At 54.2% G+C, this 23,972-nt stretch overlaps 1 protein-coding gene across 9 annotated transcripts in view; it reads left to right on the top strand.

Moving 5' to 3' along the window:
* CEP164 (centrosomal protein 164) overlaps positions 1–23,972 on the top strand; it is a 29,740-nt gene that overhangs the window by 1,098 nt on the left and 4,670 nt on the right. For 5 of the 9 annotated variants that reach the window (XM_039564789.1, XM_039564791.1, XM_039564792.1 and 2 more), the window contains 26 exons: positions 687–776; positions 1,113–1,224; positions 1,546–1,783; positions 2,221–2,379; positions 3,032–3,160; positions 3,493–3,570; positions 5,383–5,502; positions 7,324–7,755; positions 9,113–9,196; positions 10,094–10,177; positions 13,288–13,373; positions 14,860–15,000; positions 16,607–16,828; positions 17,946–18,080; positions 18,280–18,496; positions 19,079–19,156; positions 19,396–19,527; positions 19,806–19,928; positions 20,061–20,204; positions 20,396–20,479; positions 20,873–20,941; positions 21,190–21,368; positions 21,858–21,984; positions 22,385–22,449; positions 22,609–22,816; positions 23,181–23,288. In XM_039564789.1, the coding sequence (XP_039420723.1) occupies positions 698–776; positions 1,113–1,224; positions 1,546–1,783; positions 2,221–2,379; positions 3,032–3,160; positions 3,493–3,570; positions 5,383–5,502; positions 7,324–7,755; positions 9,113–9,196; positions 10,094–10,177; positions 13,288–13,373; positions 14,860–15,000; positions 16,607–16,828; positions 17,946–18,080; positions 18,280–18,496; positions 19,079–19,156; positions 19,396–19,527; positions 19,806–19,928; positions 20,061–20,204; positions 20,396–20,479; positions 20,873–20,941; positions 21,190–21,368; positions 21,858–21,984; positions 22,385–22,449; positions 22,609–22,816; positions 23,181–23,288 (3,633 nt within the window). In that variant the 5' untranslated portion in view covers positions 687–697. Of the gene's footprint in view, positions 1–686; positions 777–1,112; positions 1,225–1,545; positions 1,784–2,220; positions 2,380–3,031; positions 3,161–3,492; positions 3,571–5,382; positions 5,503–7,323; positions 7,756–9,112; positions 9,197–10,093; positions 10,178–13,287; positions 13,374–14,859; positions 15,001–16,606; positions 16,829–17,945; positions 18,081–18,279; positions 18,497–19,078; positions 19,157–19,395; positions 19,528–19,805; positions 19,929–20,060; positions 20,205–20,395; positions 20,480–20,872; positions 20,942–21,189; positions 21,369–21,857; positions 21,985–22,384; positions 22,450–22,608; positions 22,817–23,180; positions 23,289–23,972 lie in introns of those variants that run through there. The other 4 variants (XM_039564787.1, XM_039564788.1, XM_039564793.1 and 1 more) reach the window with 4 other exon arrangements.

Below are 23,972 nucleotides of genomic sequence, written 5' to 3' on the forward strand. Positions count from 1 at the left end.
CTTTTTCCACTGAGTATTTGGGGGGGTTTAGGATGAAATGTTTGACCTTGTCATTCAATTGTGTGTTTGAGCAGCTGTCGTGTCCCCCAGTGCTTGTGCTGGCCAAATGTGGCCACACAGAGCCACAGCTGGGGATGTTTGGGGTGAGGTGGGTGAATTCCAAGTGCCTGAACCTGTGCTGGAAGGGTCGTGAGGGCCCAGCTGTGGTGTGGTCTGTGAGTTAAATCATTAAGCAATGGGCCACAGGTGGAGCATATTAAGTTAGGATTCTTTTACAGTTTCTCAAGTACTCTCTGGGAAGGTGGGGGAGGTCAAGGTGTGGGGAGAGGCAGCTTTGTCTTTGGCCAGTGCTGATCCAGCCCTGGGATTTCTCTCAAAGCTGTGCTTTGGGAAAGCTGCTTGCTTTCTCTTTCTTCCCTTTCTTGTTTGAGCTTATTTTTTACCTGGTTAAAAAGTGCCTGCAGCATCTTTTCTGTAGAAACTTGAAGGCCTGGGGGATCTGATTATAACTTTGTGCCACTTCAGCTCTGCTCCTTGTTTCCACAGCCCTTAGAAGTGTGTGGAAGCTCTTTGAGTCCATTTTGCTGTGTGTGCTGCAGTGGAAGGGCTCTGCCATGTGCTGGGAACGAGGAATTTTCTTTTCTGAGGGCAGTTGTGACTCTGTGCTGGTTCCTCCCTGCTGCCAGGTGTAGGATCCATGGCAGGAGCCATGTGCATCGGGAACCAGCTCATTCTGGAAGAAGACTACAGTGAATCCTATGTTCCTAATGAGAAAGGTGAGGGTGGCTCGTCCTCCCAGGAGCTGGGAGAAGGGAGTCAGGCGTGCATTCAGAAATAGGTGCATTCAGAAAACAGGAATTGGTTTCTGAAGTGGGTGGAGAGGGTGGAATACATGGGATTCTAAAGGAGGCAGAGCTGAATGTCACTTGGCAGTGTCACTCCCCGTGTCCCCAGCCTGGCAGGATGGGCTCTACAGGCACACGGGACTGTGCCGGTGGCTTTGGGCAGTCTTGTTTTGGGCTCAGGATCTCCCAGTGTGCCCACAGCTTTAGCTGAGGGGGGTGGCTCTGTTGTGTAGACCAACTTCACAGACCCCTCTTCTGTTTCCCCAGAAATCCGGGAGTTTGCGCCGATACTCGGGATTGACCCCGACGCAGAGCCGGAGCTGCTGTGGCTGGCCAGGGAGTGCCTGATGACCCCGCTGCCCCCGAATTGGAAGGCCTGGTGAGAGCTCTGGCAGCGGCTGTGCTGGGGGATTCCCAGTGACAGGACAAAGGGAATGGCTTCCAACGGGCAGAGAATAGGGTTAGACAGGGTATCAGGAGCTCAGGGCTTTTTGGGGTGGCAGAAGGGGAAAAACTGTTTGGGAAGCTGGATGTGAGCATCCTGGCAGAGCTGCTTCCCTACACTGGTACCTTTTTGGCCTCTTGGAGATGTCACACTGCTCTTCCCTGAGCTTCAGGTGCCCACACCATCAGCCATGTTCTGGCCTGTGCAGCTGTATTTTTAACGTTTTCACCTTTTCCTGCTGTTTTTGCCATGCAGCCGAGATATCACTGGAGGTGGTGAACTCTATTACTTCAACTTTGAAAATGGCTGCTCCATGTGGGAGCATCCCTGTGATGAGCACTACAGGCAGCTGGTCATCCGGGAGCGGGAGAAGCTGCTGGCACGGGGCAGCTTGAAGAAGGAAAAGAAGGAGAAGAAAGAGAAGAAGCAGAAGAAGGAGAAGAAAGAGAAGAAGAAGGACAAGAAGGAGAAGCATTTCCTGAAGCAGCTCCCTGTGAGTAGGCTCTGCTTGCAGTGCTTCTGGGGAGGGCTGGGCGGAGGATGAGCAAGTGGTTTCAAGGACAGAGAGTGCATCCTGAACCCACACCCAGGCGATGGGCAGTGAATCAGCTGGGGTGGGAGCACTGAGTACAGAATCACCCTTAATTCTGGCTGTAAGACACTCTGTAGTGAGCACTTGTGTGTGTCTGGGAGGGAGAGGAGTATTCAGGACTCATTCAGATGGGCATTTAGAAAGCAAAACGTGTGAGTAGATCAACCCCTGTTTCCTTCCCTGCCCTGTGCGCTGGTGCCTGCTGGGTGTGGGGTCTCTGAGCAGGGTTAGTGCGGCAGCCCCTGTTTGCACAGGGGAGCTCTTGTCCCGCTCCAAGGTCAGGAGTGTGAGCTGTGCACCTGTGCTGTCCTGCCAGTGATTTCCCTGTGCTTCTCCAGCCCCCAGGCTGCCAGCTGGCACCCATCCAGCCTCCCCTGGGCACCCTCTCTCCTCTCCGTGGCCTCGCACCGTCTTCATCCTTCGCTCTTCGTGGGTCCCTGAACCCGGACCTGGGGCGTGTGGTGGACTCCAGCCTCATCCCCAAGGAAGGAGCTCTGGTGAGGCTCCCTCTTCCCTGGGAATGTGCCCTGGGAAGCACACTGCAAAGGGTCACAGGTGTGGGGACGTTTAAATGACAGGATTTGTGGTCTTCTGTCAGTTTTGAAATACTGTTGTATGTTAAAAAGCTGTATTTCTTTTCTTTTTCTAGGGAGCTCAGTGCTAAATTAGTGGTGAACTTTCTTCTGCTGTGTTTAGCAGATTTAAAGAATTGTTTCAATAACTGTTGTAGAGGAAAAAAAGTCTGTTAAGTTTTAGTAGAATTTGGTGTCCAAATGAAACATGATAAACAATACAGATAATACAATTTAATAAACTATTTTCACTTTTCTATTTGAGAATAAAATTAAAAGAACAGTTTTCCTCATGAATGTAAGGTTTGCAACCATGCTGAAAGCTTTATTTATTTATTACTAGAAAGTGACCTGGGGGTCAGTAAAACTTGTTAAGTGGTTGAGGCTGATCCTTTAAAGGAAGGCAAAGCAAAATATGTGTAAAGCACAGAAATAACCACCTTCACAAATGAACAAACAAGTGGTAGGAAACTGAGCTCCCTCCCAGAATCCAGCAGCTGCCCCATATCTCAGTGGGTCCCTAGCTCCCCTTTCCTGTTGTCTGACCTCTCACTTCCCTTTCTTCTGGCCTTCACAGCCTGCAGAGATCTCGAAGCTCACCAGCCACACTGACAACCTGCTGGACTTGGTCTGTGAAGAGAAAAGTTCCTTGAATGTAACAGTGCCAGAGAAATGGAGAAACGAAGAGGAAGAAAGTGAAAATGAGGTATTTGTGTGCCCTGGCTCTTGCTGCAACCAGAGTGCTGAAGCCTCCTGATGCTCCCCTGGTAATGGCTGCTCCAGTTGCCCCTGGGCTTTCATTTGTGCTGCCTTTTCTTTGTGCTGTTTGGTCCCCAAAAAGCATCTAATCCTATTTTCACATGGTAATCCCTATAAATCAACAGCTGCCACTGTGTAATTCCAAGATGAATTGGCTGTAGGTGCATTGCCATGGCTCTGCTGCCTAATTTCGCTGCTGAGGAACCCCTGCTGTTCCTCCTGTGGAATTGCAGAGGTCAGAATTTTGGCCATTTCATTGTTTTTGTTTTAATCCCTCAGAGTTTCCGTGGGACATCAAGGCTGTTAAAAAACGTGTACCTGGATGTTGAAGCTCTGGGAGGCAGCTTTGACTCTGAGGTAAGAGCACGGTGATGGGATGGGCAGGGGAGGCTGCCCGGGGCGAGAAGAGCTGTGGCACTGCCAGGGGATGAGAGTGCAGGAATGGGACCAGAGGGAGGAGTTTCCTGCTTAGGAGCAGGAGCAACCTGGAGCAGAGTGATGGTGAGGAAGGCACAGCAGCAGGGCTGGGGGTGTGAGAAGCCAGATGTGGCCCACAGGGGACAGTGGGGTGGGCATTGAAGGGAAATTTGTGCTTGAGTTGTTGTGGTTTGGAGCTGGGACTTGGGGAGATATCTTTGCAGAGGCTGGAGCTTTGTTTCATCCTCAAATAGAAAAAATAAAGCCAGGTAGGTGAAGCAGGCAAGGGGGAAATCTGCTTTTCCAGGGAACAGCAGGAAAAGGGTCTTGGGTCAGAGGTGCCAGTGCACTTGGTGTGGGAGGAAGGCTCAGTGAGGAAGAGGCACTTCCACTCTGCATGGTGGTGGTCAGGGGGTGTGGAGGGAAGGCTCCGTGTCAGCTGAAGCTGCAGTGTTGGAGCTGGGGAGAGGAGAGGGGAACGTCCTCTGGGAATGCTCTTGCACCTCACTCAGTTCCACAGGACTCTTCACGTGGGCTGCACGTGGCCGCTTTTCTGTGGCAACACAAAACCTGTTTTTCTTTCTTCTTGCCCTGCTGATAAATCCCGTGGCTGAGGCACGGAGCATTCGGTGCACCCAAGGCCTTGTGCAGACGCTGTGCTTTCCCTGTGCTTCCTCAGCTGGGATCAGGCTTAAGATGACAAGGGCACAATGGGAAGTGCGTTGTAAGCAGCTCCGGTGATTTGGCCCGACTGTTTGTGCTGACATTAATCCTTTCTCACCGCTTTGAAAATCCTGTTCCAGTATCTGAAAGGCAAATTAATTTCTTTTAAAGTGTTTTAGAGTATTTCTCTTATCCTTTTCACAGCACACGAAAATTAAGCTGTAAAGTACTTTGCTGGAGAACCTATTCACGGTGCTGGGCAGGATCTGCAAAGGCTTATGCTAAAGTGGATGTGACAAAGAGAGCCCTGACTCTCTCATCTCCAGACAACAAGCAGCCTGTGGGGGCCCAATTCCTCACTGAAATGTTAATGTGTGCAGGAACAAAGAGCTGTCTTGGCATTTCAGTGCCGCGGGGATGGGGCTTCGGGAATCTATTATGGAATGGCAATTGCTACCCACCAGCCAGGCTGTTAACCCAGATGGGTGATAGCCTAGTCCTGGTAAGATAGCAGTGCCCCGACTGGAAAATAGAATTCTTTTGTAGTTCCATGAGATGGCAGTAGAAAGGCGTTCCTAGGAGCGGGTCTCAGCCTGCTCCCGAGCTGTTCTCCAGCTTCCTTGCAAAACAGGAGGGAAGGGTTTGTGTGGCAAGACCCCAGGGGGAAATCTAAGCAGTAATAGGTGAAATAATGAAAAAGACTGGCTTCATGTAGCCCCTGATCAGGGCTGAATGCCTGTATTCAAAGGAAACAGGAGGTGTTAGTGACTTGCTGGGACAGGCTGTTGAGTGGAGTGGAGGCAGCCTCAGACACGGCTCGCAGGGAACCCGGAGCTGGGAAGAGTCTGGGAGAACAGCGAGTTTGTGGAGCTGGCCAGCAGGAAAAGCAGCACTGAAGCCTCCAACAGCTTGATGTTTGGGAATCTGGGCCTGTGAGCTCCCGAATTCCCAGGAAAGCTGTTCAGCTGGAGAGCTTTCCGCTCTAGGGGTGCGTGTGGTGGGTGGTGACCCGTCACAGGCGGGGCGAGTATTCCAGCTTGGGAAGGTGCTGTGGGGAATTCTGCAAGTGGCTGTGTCCCCCCCCACTAGGAGAACAACAAGGAGGAGCAGGAGGACCGTGGCAGCCCATCAGCTGGTGCTGCTGATGCTGCTGAAGCTGCTCCCCAGCCCCATGGGAGCCCTGAGGAGGAAGGTGCCAGCCTGGGAGAGGTGACAGTGGCTCCCTGGCATCCCCGTCCTGCTTGCACGGTGCCAGCCAGGCTTTGCATGCAGTAGGCAGCTTCTGGTGTTGTGGTGTGTGTCTGTGGCTGCTTGGCTTGTTTCTGTTGTTGGTGGTTAAAGTTTCATGCTGATCACTGGAAGTAATGATTGGATAGGCAGGAATTTCCCATCTGTTTGTGCCACTCAGTGCAGGTAAAAGGTTGGGAAAAGATCACCCAAAGCCAGTTATAACCCAGGTGACTTGTCCAGCTCTGAAATCCATAGAAAATCCACAGTCTGTTGTTACAGGAGGAAAAACCTCCCTCCTCCTCCTCCTCCACCTGTGTGTCTGACTGGCACGGTTCCCTCTTCTGCAGAGTTGCATTTGTGATCATCAAGTTGTGCTGCTAACAAAAGGTTTGCCCATAATTGCCATTGAAATAGGATTCTGCCAGCCAAAGAGATTATTCTGGGATATTTTAGTAGCTGAAGTGAACTTGCCTGGAGAGAAATCCTTTTGTGTGCACACCATTGCTGGTGTATTGATATATTTTGGTGTGTGTGATCCTGTGTTCAAGCATCAGAATCCTGCTTGGCCTCATTTGGGATATCCTGGATGCTGCCAGGTCTCCTGGGGGGATGACCTCAGGAGAACTCTGCAGCAAGTTGTCCAAAAGGAGCATAATTTTGCATAATTCCCCATAAAAGGGGAAGCACGAGGGCGACTAAAGAAGTTCCCCTTGCCCACCTTTCTCTGGGTCCCGGTGTCCCCAAGGAGCCTCGTGTGGCTGGTTGGTGACTCTGGGAACCTCTGCTGGACAGGGGCTGGGAGCTGTCAGTCCCAGGGAATTGCAGGTGAGGCCCAGAGCTGCAGGATTTTTGGGAAGTGCCCGGGGGTTTCTCTGTCCCCTCCATCCTGCTGGATGCTCGCTCGTCCCCAGGGAGGTCTGGCAGACCAATGCCACACTCTGGAACACGCTCCCGGAGCGTTCCAGCTCCAGGCTGGGAGCTGACAGCATTCCGGAGGCACTCTGATAAAAATACACCGCTAAAATATGCGCTCAGTGTACGGAACACGCCGTGCACAGGATGCAGGGAATGTTTGACAAGACACCGCGGCATTAATAAAACAGCGAGGAAGTGGGACGTGCGAGCAGGTCTGTTTGCATGCTGATGAAGGAGCCTTCTCCTGGCTATTCCCCTCTCCATGGGCAGTGTTGTGGCATCCCCGCTGCTGGGAGAGGCAGTTGAACCTTTGGGTGACTAAGCTTTAACTCGGGGTTGTTTTTTTTCCCCCATCTCTCAGCCTCCTGTGTTAGTCACGGGCTCGTTCTGAGCTCCGAGTGGTGCTTTCAATCAGTGCCCACCCTCCAGTCTCCAGTCTGTCCCACTGGAAGGTGGGATGGTGATCCTGCCTGCTCTCCTCTGCTTAAAATGTCAGGCAGAAGTGAAATGTCCTGTCACGGTCTCTTACAAATTTTCATCTCTCACTGAACAGATCCAGTGTGGAAGCATAAATGGGCCTGCTGTGGGGCATGGTGGGTGCTCCCAGGGGCTGGTGGCCTTGCACAGCCACTCTTATCCACTGAGATCCTGTGAATAAAAAGGCAACAGATCAAAAAAAAGTCAGAGCCCAAGACATGATTGTGTCAATGGAGTCCCTTGCCTCGGAATGGGACTGTGTGAAAAGAAGTCAAACAGGTCTTGAAGTCACCCAAAGCTTTGTGATTTTGCTGCTTGCTGTAGGAGAGCCTGCGCTGTTCCTGACTCCTGCATTCTGCCCCAGAGAGAGAATGTTGGGTCTCTAATTGTGTTTGACTTGCTGCCTAGAAGGAGTCTTTAAAATCAAGACATCCTGAAGAAGTGCCAGAGTCTTCCTTGGATTCTGGTGCTGCGTGCCCTCCGTCTTCGGTTCAGATCCTCCCCGGAGATGCTGACAGCAGCCTGTCTGCCCAGAACAAGGAGGGGGAACTTGCTGGGGATGAAGTAGTGGACAAGGAAGACGCTGAGGTGGAAGGAGATGCCTCTGCAGCTGAGGAGTTGCCTCAGTCTGAGGGTGAAGGAAGCGCAGCAGGGATGGACGTGCCCGGCTCTCCTGGGCAGCCCGGAGCCGCCTCTCCGGCTGCGGAAGGGGCCGAGGCAGATCAGCTGGTGAGCCTGGCTGCCACTGCTGACACTGTGTCCTGTGGAGAAAAGGTACTGGATGAAGAGAGGGAAGAAGCAGCTGATTCCAAATCAGAGAACAGGCTGGATGATGGCAAAGTAAGCGATGTGCCTGTGTGGGTTTGGTGTTGGCTGTTCCCGTCGTCTCGTCAGGCCTTGACTCAGGAAAGCTCTTGGAGCACTCTCTGGTTTTCTGTGAAGCCAGTCCCAAGTGCTTTCCTGGTCAGCAGGGTCATTCCTGGGGGGGGCACGAGTGCTCTGAATTCCCAGATTGGCATCTTCAGGACTGAGCTGGGCAATTCTTCTCTCCTGCACACACCAAGTGCTGCCCAAAGCCACCAGCGGGCAAAACCCTCAACTGTGCCGCGTGTTTTGAATCTGGGAGGAGGAGCAGTCTCAGCTTCCAGTGCTGCCGTCTGTCCTGGGCGAGCAGGGCTGATAATGAAGCTCACGCCGAGCCCAGCTGTCTGTGCTGCTTTGTTTCTCTCCTTCTGTTGTTTCTCTCAGCTTGCTCAGAGCTGGGGCAGGCGCGTAAGGAGCTGCCAGGCGCCGCGTTCGCAGCTCCGCGAGAGGTGCGAGGTTGGGGTGGGGAAGGACGGAGCCTCGGGGCTGGTTCTGGAGCTGGGAGCACAGAACGTTCCAGTCCTCCCACTCTGTGGGGAGAACTGGCCACGCTGCAGAAGCAGGGCCTTGGGCTGAGCGTCACACGCTGCCCGCGGCCTGGCCCCGCAGCTGGGCTGCCAGACACGCGCTGTCCGCTCGTGTTCGTTCACGTTCCAGAGTGGAATCCGAGCCAGAAGATGGGATCTGATGAACGATCTCTCTCCAGTCTGGCTGCCTTCCTGCTGATTTTGGTGATTTCTCAAGTTCACTGATGCGTGATGTCTGTAAGAAATGATAAACTGCAAAACCGAGCCTGGGAAACGCGCTCTGTCCTGAAGAGCTGAGAGCGTTGCTTTCCCAAACTCATCTGTGTGCTTTGTGCACCTGAGCTGTTCTGCTGAAGTCAGCAGGGCCACAGGGTGTTCCCATCGAGCAGTTCCCTGCAGCTGCTGATGGCTGGGAAGGCAGGAGCCCTCGCTGCACTCAGACACAGCAAAATGGAATATTTAAAGTGCTTTTATGGCTCCAGTGCTGTTCTGTGTGGTGGGCTGGGAGCTCTGAGAGCTGCAGAGATCCTTGCACATGGCGAGGAAGCAAGTGCCTTTTATCAGGGGTGTTTGAAGAGCACTTTTTTGCCCTCCCCAGCCCCTTCTCCTGCCCTCCTGTGAAGCGGTGTCTTGTGCTTGTCTTGTGGGTCACACATCCTCGGCGTCTTCCCCATGATGTTCAGTCACCTTTTCTTCTCTGAGAGAGGCCAGATTTGCGTTCCCAGTAGCAGCTGCCGTGTTGGGAATGCCCAGGTGGAGCTGCAGGGCTAGGACATGTGCAGGCTGTAACGTGTATTTCCTCTCAGCTTTCAAAGGCATCCGGGGTCAGTGGCTGTGAGCAGGACTTGCCCATCTCCAAGTGCTCCGACCATGAGGTGGTTCAGCCTGTGGTGAGTCACCAAAAGCTCCTTTTTCCTTGGCTGTGGGCTTCAGGTTCCTCTGGGATGGTGCAGCCAGTGGGTGCAGTGCCCACCTCGTGCAGTGCCCTCGCAGCTGTGCGTGGCACAGGCCAGCAGTGTCACCCTGCACCTTGCAGACTGGGTCTGTGGGTGAGGTAATATCCCTGGAAAAGTAGGTCACAGAGAGCTGAGGCTGTACTTGGATAATTGCAAAAAGGAAAATAATAAGCAATGTAAAAATTGTGCTTTGAGGGGCTCAGCAGCTTTTGCTGAGGGGGGTGTGTGTGGCTGGGAGACCCCGCTCCGGAGGGTCCCCGCGGCAGAGCAGGGGGGAGGGCGGCCCTGGCATGGGGGAGATGCCCATCAGCATCTTTTCATCTCCACAGGAAGCTGCCGTTGCCATCTGCCAGTGGGAGCAGAGGCAGCGTGGCCAGCAAATGGCTGAGAATGTCATTATTTACTGCGCTGGTACGAGCCTGTGCTGGCAAGTGGCTCGGCCTTGTGTGGGCACGTGTGTGCAGGGCCCCCGAGGCTGCCAGGAGCAGGGATTGTCTTGAAGGGTGAGGAAAGAAACCCCAGGAAATGTGCAGCAGGACCACAAAGGGGAGCAGTAGAGCCTGGGGAAGATGTGCTCCCTTTGGAGGTTCCTTGTGCCACCCTTGCCTGCTGAAGCCAGTGGCATGGAGGGGTGCTCTGGGGCTGTGCCAGTGCCCTCTCGTGTGGCACTGATGTCCCTTGATCCCACAGGGAGGAACCCAGTGAAGGGAAATGCTGCTGCCCTGCTGTCAGTGGGGTGGTGAGCAGGGGTATTCCGAGCTGTGTTGGGATCTTGGTCTCGGGATCTCTGGTTTCTCATCAGGGACTGATCCTTTCTGCTTTCTTTTTTAGGGCTTGGACTTCAAGAGCCTGCTTTCTAAGGAGGTTCTGCGTGTGGGGACTGCGTCTCCTGATTTGGACAGCCCCGAGTGCAAGGTCAGCGCCGTGTGAGTGGTCAGGGGGGGTCTGTGAGCAGGCAGGTGGAATCCTGTGGTGTGGTGCTGTCAGTAAAGGCTTGCAGAGGTGAACAGCAGCGATGTATGAAGTGTCGGAGGTCACAGCAGCACCACCAGTGCATTGTTTTTTCTGTAGAGATGAGGTGCAGGTGGCTACACAAAGAACACAAACCCTGAGGTGGCTGGCGGGGTGTACACAGGCAGGCTCCCCTGTGTGCTTTCCCTGCCCCACTATGACAGCCAGTAAATGGCTTTCCTGGGGAATGGAGGAAGTAGAGTCTATTTTCCTTTCTTCTTTTGTGTGTCTATTTGTCCTTTTCTTTCTCTTAAGCAGATGGGAAGGATTTGTGTGGCAGAGCACGATAGAATCAATGGGAAGAAAAGGAGGTTAACTCCCTCTGACAGATTTTGGTAGAGGGAAGCTTATTTTTAAGCATTTGGTTGTCTTGCCTGCTTTAATGCAGGGGGAAAAGGGGCTCCTTTCAGTGAGTCTGTGGCACATGGAGTGTACATGTGTGCACATGTCTGTGTCAGCCTGGGATGCAGCTCTGGTCAGGCAGCCCTGCCTGAGGATTGCTGTGTATCTCTGGTTTATCCTTGTCTTCTCAGCGTAGCTCTGAGTTGGCTTGCTCAGCCCCACGTTCCTCTGGAGCCCTCCTGCTCCGTCTCTGTGTTGATTGGAGGCAGGATCCAGGATCCAGCTGGGGTTACTCAGCCTTGCCCTGATTGTGAGCGGATCAGCTGCTCTGGAGGAGAGACCCTGAGTGGCAAACTCCCCACCTGTCCAGCAGAGAGGAGCAATCCTGTTTGCAAGGTTGTGTCTGGAGAATACACCTGTCCTCTTGTGCCTAATAATGAGCATAATCAGATGTGAAGGGAAAACAAAACATATGCCTGCTGTGCTGGCCCTCTCCCTCCCCGCAGCGCAGGCACTGTGCATGCAAATGCTGCTCGGAGCAGCCACGTTTGGGTTTATTACAGCCGTGTTTGGGGAGAGGTGGGTGTGAAATGGTGCTCCCTGCAGAACTGCAGCTGCTCTTTTGTGTCTGTGCACGGAGGCTCGGCTGGAACGGCTCGGGGTTGTAGGAATGTGCCTGCTTCCATGTGAGGAGCTCGCCTTGCTTTGGAGACGTTGGCAAAATATTCTGTTGTTAAAAAAAAAAAAAAGGAAAAGTAAAAGACACCTCTGGCAGCTCGGTGGGCACAGCATTGGAGGGGTTTTGTTGGTGTGTTTTGGCAGGAGCTGTGGTGGCTGCAGAGGCTCTGTGGGATGTGTCCTGCTGGACCTGGGAGAGGGGAGGCTGCTCCTTCTCCCCTTCCCTTACCAGGGACTGAAAGTGCAAGATGCAGAGCTGTGGGATCATAGAATATCCTGAGTTGGCAGGAACCCACAGATATCATCAAAGTCCAGCTCCTGGCCCGGCACAGACACCCCAAAGTCCCACCTGTGCCTGAGAGCACTGTGCAAGTGCTCCTGGAGCTCTGGCAGCCTCGGGGCTGTGCCCATTCCCTGGGCAGCCTGGGCAGTGCCCGACCCTCGGGGAAAAAAGCAAACCTGTCCCAAGTGCTCAGTGCTGGCACCTTGCAGCCTGATCTGAGCTGATGTGAGATGTCCCTTGGGATCTGGGCTGTGCAGAGGGAGGGGATGGCCCATTATCTGTCATCCCTGTGTTCTCACAGCTGGTTTTGTGTCTTGAGCATGTGAAGTGTCCTCCGGGGATGCAGCTGGGTGGAAAACTGAGCTGCTTGGGGTTCTGGGACTGCTGGGGATCCTGGGGCAACAGGAGGGGCAAGGATCTGATAATTTCACAGACAAGGCTTAAAATCTGCCCTGCAGATGGGTGCTGTCCTCCCCTTCCCAACGTGTCCAGAGGTTCCTGCAGCCCAGGATTCCTGGGGAGGGGCTGCCCTGTTGGGCAGAGGGGCAGTAGCAGCCCTGTGCACGAGCTCAGGGGAGTTATCCCGTGAGCAGGTACCCTCTTTCCAAGATGATCTCCTTCCCCATTTGTCTGGCTCCTTCCCGTTCCCAGGCAGCAGTGACAGAGCCCATTTGGAGTGAGGAAACATTTGCTGAGCTCCTCGGTTCTGGGGAATTGGAGCCATTAGTTACAGGGGCAGGAGGGGGCCGGGGTGGGGGGCTCTGCCCAGGCTGATGTGATGGGAGGTGACAGCACTTGCAGGGAATCCTTCTGCCGTTTGCTCCACTGAACATTTGCATAAATTACTGCAGCTTTAATTCCGTGTTCTTTTGGCCCTGCTCCACGCACAGCCCTGCAAGGCAGGGGCTGAGCTCACCTGCTGGGGTTCCCAAAAATTTATGAATGGGCCCTCCCTGCTTCCTGTGGGGCTGGCAGGTGAGGAGGGAAGTCCTTCCCCTCCTCAGGTGTCCCTGCTGGAGGGACAGAGGGATCTGGGAGCTGGCAGGGGGGGAAAGGAGCAGCTGATTATTTCACATTCGAGTATTTTCTATTCGTATTTCAAGTACTGTGCCATAAATAAGCCAACTGAATGCTCGGTGTGCTGCCAAGGGGGCTGGATTCCCTGGCAGCACCCACCCTGATGTATCCCAGAGTCAGAAATCCCTGGACTGGTGACTCTGTGTGCAGCCCATCACACCCTGCCCTGGAACCAGGATGGGAGGCAGGGCTGAGTCCTGATGTGATTTTTGGTCCCAGACAATACATCCTTTGTTTCATTGCCACAGCACTTTGTGTGTGTGTGTGACATTGCTCTTTTAGGAGATTTCTCTCCTGGGCTTTCCAGGGAGTTTAGTGTGACTTGGGATTGTAAAATGACCTTCAGGAGAGAAAAGCCAAACCTGTGTCCCAAGTTCTTAGTGCTGGCAGGGAGTTCATCTCTTTTCTGAGAAAGCTGAGCTCCCAGGCCTGCCCTTGTGCTTCTGGAAGGATTCCTGGGGTGGTTGGAGACCCTTGGATACCCTCAGGGGAGGAGCCTGGCACATCCAGCGTTCTGGAACAGCCTGCGGGTGCCATATGGTCCAGCTCATTCTGTGGACCTTCAGCAGAACTCCTGCGAGGTCTTGGATGGCGATGGAACCACAAACTCCACCCTGTTTGCTTTTACCTGCAGGCCCAGGAGCTGGGAGAAGAGGAGAAAGACCAAAGCAAAGCCAGTGCAGAGGAAGAGCAAAACAGAAGAGCAGAAGCTGCTGAGAGGTATGGTACAAACAGAGCCACAAGGGAGGCGTGGGCAGCTCCAGCTGCTGCTGCCTCTCCTGCCTTGTCCTCCCTGCTCTGCCCATTGCAGCCTGTCCAGATGTGCCCTGTACAGCACCCCCAGATGCTGCAGCCTCTCACAGGGTCTTTCCCACTAAACCTCTCGCTTCTCCTGCCGCCTCCTTAGCCCTGCCTCAGCAGGTTTCAGCTTCTGCCTGGGTGGGCAGTGACGGTGCCTGCCCATCATTTCCCTGGGGCTGCCCCAGCTGTGGCTCTGGCCTCTGCCTCCCTCACAGCTCCCACCGCTCTCGGAGGCTGTGAAAGTCCTGCTCTTGCCAGGATGGTCTGAGCCTGGTAACGCCGTGTGCTGGGCCCTGGGGTGTTAAAAGGGGAAGATGTGGCCACTGGCCATTGCCTGATGGCAGCCTTACTGGCCCTGCTGGGCTGAGCCTGTAGCTAAAGGCTCTCAGGGTGTCTGTTCCTGGTGCCAGGAGAGTCCAGCTGTGATGGGAACAGTTCTCTTCCTTCCACAGAGGTGGCCTTGACCAGGTGTGAGCATGAAGCTGTTTTATATCCTGGCACGTGGACAGCTGACCAGCTGTTATCCCAAGAGGAATGCTGGCTTCCAGACCCCCAGTTACCACAAGGACTGGGCTGTCTAGGGGAGCTGTTTCCAGCCTGTTTATGGGGATTTGTTTGGAACAGTTGGAGTTCTGTTCTGAGCAGTGAGCTCTGTGCTCCCTCGAGCTCCTCCTCCTTGGAGAGCCCCAGCCTGGCATTTACAGAGGAGTTGTGTCAAAGCTCTTGGCCTCCACACAGAGTTACACGTTCTCCAGGGCACTGGGAACCAAGGAGCTGCTGCCTGTGCCAGGAAAATTCGTGAGCAGAAGCTGCAGTCCGTCTTAATGACTGGCTGTGTGGGATTTGCAGCCTTGTTCTTGGAGGAGCTGTTCGTGTGAGGGTCTCCAAAAACGTGTTCTGCCCGCAGGAATTGTCTCCTTATCACTTGGTTCCTGCTTCCCAGCTGAGCATCCTCTCTTTCTCTCTGCCTGTGAAGCTGCTCGTGCTTGCCCTGTCTCTCCTCTCTGTGCTTCTGAGATGAAGTAGGACTGTAAATACAAACATGCCTGCCAACACTTCCAGCTGTAATTTGGACAGCAGTGTGAGTATGGCTGATAGGGCTGATGCACCTTGGGGACATTCTCCAAGGACCTGGAAAGAGTGGGATAACCCAGGGAAGGGATCCAGCACATTGAGACTGATATCCATAATATCCTCAGCTGCCTGTTAGTCTGACACGAGATGGTGGGAATTGTGTGGAGCTTCCCTGTGGCTTTGGCAGCCCCGTGTTGGCCAGGCAGGTCCTGTTGGCAGGCATGGCTTGGTGCCCACCTGTGTCACCTGCACGTCCTTGTCCACCTGCAGCAGCCACTTGACTCTGACCTGAACTAATCTGATCTTCTGTCCCCTCTTTTGTGCTGCCAAGTGAGAGGGATCTCTGTGCTTGTGAGACACCAGTGGAGCGTTTCGGGTTAGAAAATCCCGATGGGGCGGAGGCTGCAGAGCCGCAGGAGGGAGCCCTGGATAACCTGGTGGATCCTGAGGAGCTTCCTGCCCCACAGAACACGTAAGGGCTTCGTGTCAGTCCCTGGTGGTGTGACTGTGACAGCTTCAGTCCGTTTGTCCCCCTTCAGGGTGGCTGGAGCTCGCATGTGAAGCGGGAGCTGCGGTTTGTGGGCACAGCGGCGCTCCGGCAGCTGTTCCCCTGCCAGAGTGCCAAGTGAACAGCCTGTGCTGGGGAGGGCGGGAGCAGCAGCTCAGCCCTCGGGGTCTGTGGCTCAGGACTCGGTGGGATGAGGGAGAGCCGCTTGTTTGTCTTTGGGAAAGCCTTCCCCGTGCTGAGGCTGCGAGTGTTCACCCTCCCCGAGAAACGCTTCCACGCAGAACTTGCTGAGTGATGCTGAGCTGGGGGGGGAAGGGCAAAAACCCACCAATTCACCCCATTTTACAGCTACTGGGCACGTTGGTGGCATTGAAATAAAGAGGTCGGGGCTCAGCTCCTGCCCAAGGCGCTGTTCTGTGCTGCTCCATGGGTGGCAGTTGTGGATTCCTACCTGCAGCTCCCTGAGACAGAGGATCTCAGTGGATGTGAGTGTGCTGACTTTGCATTCCGTGTCAAATGACACATCAGCAGATGCAGCTGGAAAAATTAGGCAGCGTGTCTCTGGGGACGAGGTGCTGGGGAAGGAATCTCTGTTCTGTTAGGAACTGTGGTGCTGTGTGAACGTGTGTGTGCTGGCTGGATCTCCTTCTGAGCGAAAACTGGGGCAAAAGGAAGAATGTGATAACCAGGTGGAAGTGGCTGAATTGCTCTGCAGAGCAGCCCGATAAAGGACACCTGCTGCAGGGGGTGTTCTGGGGGGGCACCAGCGAAGGGGGATTGTTCCAGAACCCCACTACTTTCCTCTGGCTTGCTCTTTTTGCTAATGGCTGCAGGAATGACCTTTTCTCTTCTGACTCGAGGCTGAATTACTGGGGCTGTTATTTCCCTGATTCCTGGCAGAAGTCTCTCTGCCTTGCACTGCCAGTCTCACAGCATGGAGAGACCTTCCTGCTCCAGCTTTCGCTAGCAAAGAACAAAAATCTTTCTTCCTAGACTAATCTCAATTTTCCCCTCCTTCCCCTTCAGCTTCTTTCAGACCTTATAATTTTGCTGCTGTCTGTCTGAAAAAAAACCTTAATTAGAACCAGATTGGGTTTGAAATTTTGGAGTGCTGAGGGCTTTCTGTTGCCTGGAGCTGGCAAATTCCCAGCACACTTTAGGTTGCAATTGCAGAAAAATACCTGGTCCATGAGAAGCACCAATCCCTGGGCTGGGAGTAGGTACTGATGGCATCTGCTCCTGTGCCTGGCAGCCTGGCCAGGGTTTTTCATGAAGTGAGATTTTATTGCACTCACAAGGTGAGCTCTGGTGGGCCAAAATCTGAATTATTTAGGCCTGGAGTGCAGCTGGGGCTGGGTTTAATTTGTCAGTTGGAGATTCTCTGGGAGTCAGCGAGAGGATCCACCAGTGGTCCTCAGGGTCCACCTGAGGTCAGCAGTGAAGCTTCTGGAGTAGGTGGCTCTGAGATTTTTGGTTTGGAGTTGATGCTCTTTGGAGGATGTTCCTGTTCCTTTTGTGTTGCTCTGTTTTCTGTCACCCTTTTGCCAAAGGAGCTTTTTCTCTTTGGTAGGCAACCTGAGAAGGAAATCGAGCAGTCCTTGAAGCAGCCTAATGATGAATCCCTGGAGGAAATAGTCAAGGAGATGGAGACAGAGCTGGAGCAAGAGGAAATACATTTATTTCAAGCAAAGGAGGAGAAAATTCAGCAATTCCAGGGGGAGATGAGGCAGAAGGAGGAGGAGGAGGAGGAAGAAGCTGAAAAGCTTCCTCAGCAAAAAGAAAAGCCCCTCAGGTACTTTCCTTTTTTACTCTGTCTCCTCCAAGCCTTTCCAAGGTGGGGTTTCATTGCTGCTGGCCACAGACTCGTGCTGTTGTAGCCACCACCTGGGAAGTGGTGCTGCTTTCAGAGCTGGGAGCAAGGAGCAGGATCAGGGCTCTCAGGGAGGAAGAGGAAGGACAGTCTTTGCCTGGCACAGGCAGTCCTGTGTGTGAGGATCTGCAAACCCTGGGATGGACAGTGCCCCACTGGCAGGCTCAGGAAAGGACTCTCCCACCCTGACAGGAGCAGCAGGAGAGCATCCTGCAGGCTGAGCCATGATTCCACACACACACACAGAGCTTTTGGAGCTCTGAACCTGTCAGTTATGGTTAACCTGGGAGGAGTTTCCAGTTCAGTGCTTGGAGCTCTCCCACCTGGCAGATGTTCAAATCCTGGGCTAAACGGCAGCAACAGGACTGGAAATGGGAGCATTAGAGGAGATGAGGTTACCCCAGAGGAACGATCTGGAGCTCTGATACTGCGTCTTTTACAGAGGGACTTCCAAACAAGGCTTCCAGGAACAGGGCAGGGATGGAAACTAGGATCTGGTAGCAGTGCAGGGGGTGGAACAGCACTGGGAGCTGTGTCCTTTCCCTGGGGGAATTTTTCTCTTGAGGCTTCTGTATTATCTTGCTGGATATGATGCTTATGTTCTGAGCAGCCAGAAACAGCATCTTGACATGAAACATCGTGGGGATGCAGTCTGGGTGTGAAGGAAGATGCAGAAATGGCACCTGAAGGGGAAAAAAATGTGTAGCAAAAGGTATAATACAGGAATATGGAGCTTCCAGATGTGCTAATGCATCCACGTACCTTGCCTGGGAGCCTGCAGCCATTTAATGAGCGTTAAAAAAAAACCCAAAAGAAGTGTAAACTAGGATGATAGAGCAAGTTTTAAACCCACACTGCTCAGGTTTGGTGCTGGGGCTGCATCTCCCGTGCCAGCAGCAGGTCCTGCAGGTGTGGAGGGGAAATGAATGTCTCACCACAGCCAGTGAGATCCCCAGCAGAGCTGTAGCCCTTGGAGAGGTGACTGGGAGATATTGAAGCCTCCTGAGCCTATTTTCTTCTTTTTTATTTTCTGTCTCAGCACTCCAGAAGAAGATTTGGCAAAATCTGAGGAGGAAGAGAGAGAGTTGCTTGTCAGAGAGGGAAAAACCGAGAGACTCGAAAAGCTTCGAGCCCAAATCGCCTCAGAGATCGAGGCAGAGCAGGAGAGGATGAGGTGAGAAGTTCTGCTGCTGTCCCTGGGGACATGAACTGCTGGTTTGGGATGGGATGGGAGGGTCGTGCACATCCCCAGCAGCTGCTCAGGGGCAGGTCCTGAGCCTCTCGTGGCTGCTTCCCTGCTGTGGCAGCAGGTCTGAGCCCTGATTGTCCAGTGCTGGATCCCGATTTCTGTGCTCTTGTTCCAAACCTACCAGGGCAGAGCAGGAGGCCACGCTGCAGAAGCTGAGGGAAGAGTGGGAATCCCAGCAGCTGGTGGAGAAGGAGAGCCTGGAGAGGAGGCAGCAGCTTGCCTTGGAGGAAATGAAGCTGGCAATGGAGGAAGCGCGGCAGAAGGAGATGATCGAGTTGGAACAGGAGAAGGAGCAGTTCCTGAGTGAGCTCAGGGAGAGGTTGGACAGGGAGAAGAAGAAGGTGAGATCTGTATTGCCAGGCAGGGCCGGCCTCCAGCCATTCCTGCTCACCTGGCTGGCATGGCAGTGCTGAAGTGTGGGGATTAAATCACACCTGCAGGGCTTTGGTGACACTTAAAGCACAAAGGGGAGATGCCATCTGGGCTGTTGGAGGCACGTGGAGCTGGGGAGGAGAACTCCCCCAGCTGTTATTACAATGGTGATTCACTAACAGTTATTTCAGTGGCCTCTCCGCATCTGAAGACAAGATAAGGATCCCTGTGTGTCTCGCCAGAGCTGAACCAGCCCTGTTATCAGATCAGAACTAAACGGAGCCACTTATCAGCTCCAAACACTTCCTTGGCTGCTGCTTTAGTCCTGCAGGGACCTGGGGAGCCTCTGAGCAGGGCAGTTTCCAGTCCCTCCAGCACAGCATGACAGGGATCCATCAAGATCCCCTGGGAGGGAAAGCACAGGGAGAGTAAAGGCACCTTGTAGTGATCCCATTTGGAATCACCACTGTGCTTTTTGATGCTTTGGATAGAATTTAATCGCAAATGCACCTTGTCCCCACACGCAGACTGTTTTGCTCGTGTTTCCCTAGGCAGCAGAGGAGCTGGAAGAGCAGTTTGCCAGTGATCTCCAGCAGCTGAGGTCTGCAGCAGAAGAGAAGCACCATGAGGTCAGGATGGTGTCCTTAGAATGTAAATGGTTGGGTTTTTTCTTTCCTCACACTGTCACCAAAGGTGGCCAGGGAGGGTGGCATTAATTTTTTCCTTCGCTCCCTAGCCGTGGTTCTGGTGTGGCTCAGTGTTTGGCCGTGCTCCAGGCAGGGGGTGGTGAGGCTGTGCCACGCTCGAGGGCACGGAATGGATCCTGTGGAAAAGGCTGACGAGTCTCTGTGGGTGGCTTTCCTGGCAGGTCATTTCCAGCCTGCAAGCCCAGCTGGCAGAGGCACAGAGCAGCCAGGAGGCCCAGCTGCGTGAGGAGCTGCAGAGAGCGGATCAGAAAGTGCAGCAAAAAGCCCATCAAGTGAAGGAATACGAGCGCGAGGTGAGTGTTGGTTTGGTGCTGAAGGTTCTTCGCGCTCTCTCCTCTGGTGTGGGGTGAGCTCTGAGTGCCCACGTCCCTGCCTGGGGTGACAGTGGTGCCTCAGGGGGAAAGACACCCCTCAGCATCTCACCTCACTGGGGTGAAGGCTTTGTGCTCCCCGGGACACAATCCCTGATCCCACTCTGGGCTTGGGCTCAGGTGGGAGGCTGATTTTTGGGAGGCCACTCTGGTGCAGTGCTGCAATTCAGGGAAACCTCTTTTCCCTGTCACCCCTGCAGCTCAGCGAGCTCATGAGTGAGAAACGCCGGGAGGTGGAGAAAGAGCACGAGAGGAGAATGGAGAGGATGAGAGAGGAGCACCGGGAGGCCCTGGTGCGGATCCAGGAGCAGTTTGAGGGGGAGGTACTGCTGGTGGGGAGCTGGCTGCAGTCGGTGCCATGGGCTGCTTTTGCAGTGAGTCCCGTGTGTCCTGCTCCGTTGCTGGACAGCTCTGTGCCTCACAGAGGTGTTTCCCTGTCTCCCTGGCCCGGGCAGGAGCGGAAGCAGAGGTCAGAGCTGCTGGAGGGGCTGCGGAGCGAGGCCGCGCGGCTGCGGCAGCGCCACGACGCCGAGCTGAAGGCGCTGCAGGCAGAGCTGGAGGGGAGGCTGACTGCCCTGCAGCAGAGGCACAGGGAGAAGGTGAGCAGCAGGCCCTGCCTCTGGTCCTTGGAGGTCCTGAGGGACAGCCTGGATGCTCCACACCTTGTCCCCCTGGCACCCTGCACAGCCCAGGCTGGCGCACACAAGTGGCAGGTCACAGTTCCCAGTTTGTGTTTTTCTGGTGAGGGAGGAGCTTGTGCTATTCTCTTCAACTCAGTGTCTCTGTGCAGGAAAGAAAGCTCCAGGATTCAGAGAATGAGCTTGAAATCCGCGTGAAGAACATCCAAGCCAGATCACAGCAGCTCGTCAGCCAGGTGAGTTGGGCTGTTGGGCTCTCAGAGCTTCCCTAATCTGTGCCAGTCCTTTGGCTGCTTCCTCATGGGGAACTGTTCAGAAAAGCTCAGCCAGGGCTTCTGCTGCCATCCCACTTACAGGTTTTTACCTGAAATTTTCTTCATCACAAGTCGGAGCAGGGCTAAGCATTCCTGCTGCTGGTGTTTGCTGTGAAAGTGTGAGCTCTGGGTTTGCTCAGTGCTTTGGGGGGCAGCGAGTTGCTGTGAGAGGGGTCATAAAGGCAAATCTGACAGCACTCCTTGTGTATTTTGGAATGGTCTTGAGTCTCAGGCCTGAGCTCTGTAGCTGAGGTGCTGCTCAGCATCAGCAGTGTCCTGGCTCTGACACTGCCCTGCCTTCTCCCCTGTGCACAGGAGGAGTCCCTGCGGAGGAGAAGGCAGCAGCTGCTGGATGAGGACGGACGGATGCAGCTCGAAAGAGATGTATGAACACCGGGGCTCTGGAGAGGGGCTGTGCTGCTCTGGGGCTGAGGGCAGCGCCTTAGAACTGGGGCTTTAGGAAAACAAAGTGCTGGGGAGGTGGATTAGCTCTGAGCTCCCCAAAGAGAAGAGCCAGGTCTGTTCTCCCAGGATTGGTGTGTGGCTGTGTAGCTCTGGGACCCTGTGAGCTGTGTGCCCCTTATTTCGCTCTTGGGGAAATGACTGGGAGGGATTTTCTGGTTTTCTTCTAGGAGGCTGCTCTGGCCTCTCAGCTGCGCATGGAGGAGAGCAGGAAGGAGCATTCCAGCCTCCTGGAGTCCATCCGGCAGCTGCGGAAGACCCTGGAGGAGCTGCAGGACCAGAAGGCTGAGCTGGAGGCCCAGGTGGACTTGCTGCAGAGCCGGAGCCAGAGGCTGCAGAAACGCATTGGGTGTGTGTGAGAAATTTACTCTAACACCAAAAAATCTGCCCTGTGGCCCTGACAAACCTCTCCAACCTAACCTGGGCCTCTCCCTGACCTCTGAGCTCCGTGTTGGGCTGTGTTCCTTCAGAATCCTGAGGTGCCCATTGAGGGCACAGAGTTGCTGGGGGCTGGTTCCAGGTTTTGTACTAACTGTGGGTGTGAATTTGAATTTGTTCCTTCACCTCTGCGTGTCAGTTCCATTTGTCTCTCCTCTTCTGCCTTGGGAGGTTAATGAGGTGCTGTGAGAGGGGCACTGAAATGCAGAGGGGTTTTCCTGAGGTGGCTGAGCTGCTGGGGAAGGGTGGGAAGCAGTTTCCCTGCCCAGCCAGGGCTTACACTTGGCGTAACACCACAGACCCAGCACTGTGGCCCTTTCCCTCCTGGAATCTGGAGGTCACTCTGGACACCACTGCAGGCTAATCAAAGTGCCTCTGCTGTTGCTTTTTCCTGTGGCAGTGAGCTGGAGGAAGCAATCAGGAGCAAGCAGGAGGCTCTGAAAGAACTGGAGGCAGAAGAAAGTGTGGAATCTCCAAGAAAGAAAGCTGAGCTCCGTGTTGAAGACCTGAGAGAAACTCCTCAAGCTGTGAGTAAAGCAGCCTGTGAAGGTGTTTGCCTTGTGAGATCTGAGGCTGAAACTCCCTTGAAAATCCCAGCATTTGTTCCTTGTATGTGAAATCATTTGCTGTGCAGAGAGGGGTTTCTCTTTGCCGATGTGTTCGGTATTTGCAGATGTGTGTCTATTATTAGTGAGTGGAGAGGAGCGTGGGATACTCAAATCAAAAGCAGGGCTTGTGTCGGGATAGAAACATCTTTATTACCTTCAAAAGTCACACCAAGAGCATCCCTGGTGCTGTGTTTGGATCTGGGCAGTGCCATGGTGATGTCATTCCAAGCTGTTGCCCCTAATTGGATTCCTAGGGGGCCCTGGGGTTCTGTTTCCCCCATACATGTTTCTCAGTTTTTGCAATGTGTCACCCTCTCAGCACTCGTCCAGAGAGCCTTCCCCAGCCTCTCAGAGCCCCGAGGAAAGCGACTTCCACTTTGAACGGTGAGTATCCGTGTGCCGGGAAAACTTTGTGCTCTGCTTTTCCAAGCCAAGGTTTTAGCTTGGGTTTGTACACCAGGCACTGACCACCAGTTTTTGGGGGTGCTGTGTGAGGTGTGCAGCAGCACAGGGAGCCAGGACACTCGGGCCTCTTCCCCGCAGTGTCCGGAGCTACATCTCCGCGGAAGGGACGGCCCTGAGGAACGCCAAGGAATTCCTGCTGCGCCAGACGCGCTCCCTGCGGAAGCGGCGCTCGGCGCTGAGGGCTGCGAGCCTGCAGTGGCGCCAGGACCTGTGCAAGGCGCAGGAGGCCCTGCAGGACCCCGACAGCTCCCAGCTCCTGGAGGGAATGCGCCGCAACCTGGAGGAGGTGAGCCCTGGGCGCTGCCCGCGCTCGGGTGTTGGGTGTCACAGACCTTCCCCAGCCCTGGGATCAACTCCTGGCTCTGCAGCTGCCGTGGTCCTGTTGGTGTGGGCTTGGGGACCCTCTTGGATGTGGGTTTGGAAGTGAAACCTCCTTTTCCTTGGGCTGAACCTGCTCTGAGCCGTGTGCTCTGCTCACTGTACACGCCCTTCCCACGCTCTCGAGGGCTTGGGAGCGATTTCACTGCAGCAGCAGCACTTCCTGTGCTGAGCAGAATGAGGTGATGAAAGTCACCCTAGCTGCTAACGTAGATGATTTCCTGTCATTCCTGTTTAATTTCTCTCCTCGGCTTGGCTGTTGGTCTGTGCAGGAGGCAAAGCAGTTGGACAGGATGAAGTCGGCCATGCAGAAAGGACAGGTGCTGCTGAAGAAGAAGGAGGAGAAGCTCAGCCAGCTGGAGTCCTCACTGCTGGAGGAGGTAACCTCCAGCATCCCTGCCCAGCTGCATTTCCCCTGTCCAGAGCTCCTCCCCCAGGCTGGGGGCTGTGGGGGGCTCCTGGTCCCTGTCAGGGCTGTTCAGCTGGTGGCCAAAGACTGGTGTTTGCCAGCAGAGCTGGATTTTGGAAACACTTTTTGTGAGAGCACCAGAGACTGCTGAGTGTGTGGCTGCAGAAGGCAGCTTGGAAAAGCTGCATGGTTTGAGCCTGGAGGAAACAAGGGCAGGTGACCTCATGTGAGCTGGGCTGGGGCTGGCTCTGACCAAGGCAAACCTTGGAATCCTTGGCTCTGCCTGGGACCGCTTGGCCTTAGGCAGGGCAGCAGCAGATGCAAGAGAACGAGACCTTTGGTGGTCAAACTCTTGCCCTTGGTGCAGAGAACCCAGCCCTGCAGGAGTTGTGAGGTTATTTAAAGCACAAACCACGTTGATTCCTGCTGGAAGGGCTGATTCATGTGGCTGCTTGGTTTGGCCTCTTGCACTTTCAGAGCCAAAGCAGTCTCTGGACATTCAGATTTTGCTGTCAGGGCCTGAAGACAAGTTTGCCTTCACTTGACCTGTGCCTGAGTGCAGTCCAGCTTTGTAGACAAGCTGTAGGCAGATTTCCAGTAGCTTTTCTGTTCCAGGGATGATACAGCAGGTTTTATTTGCATTGTTTTCCTCCTC

Source organism: Corvus cornix, chromosome 24 (assembly GCF_000738735.6).
Source record: "Corvus cornix cornix isolate S_Up_H32 chromosome 24, ASM73873v5, whole genome shotgun sequence".
Lineage (NCBI taxonomy): Eukaryota > Metazoa > Chordata > Aves > Passeriformes > Corvidae > Corvus > Corvus cornix.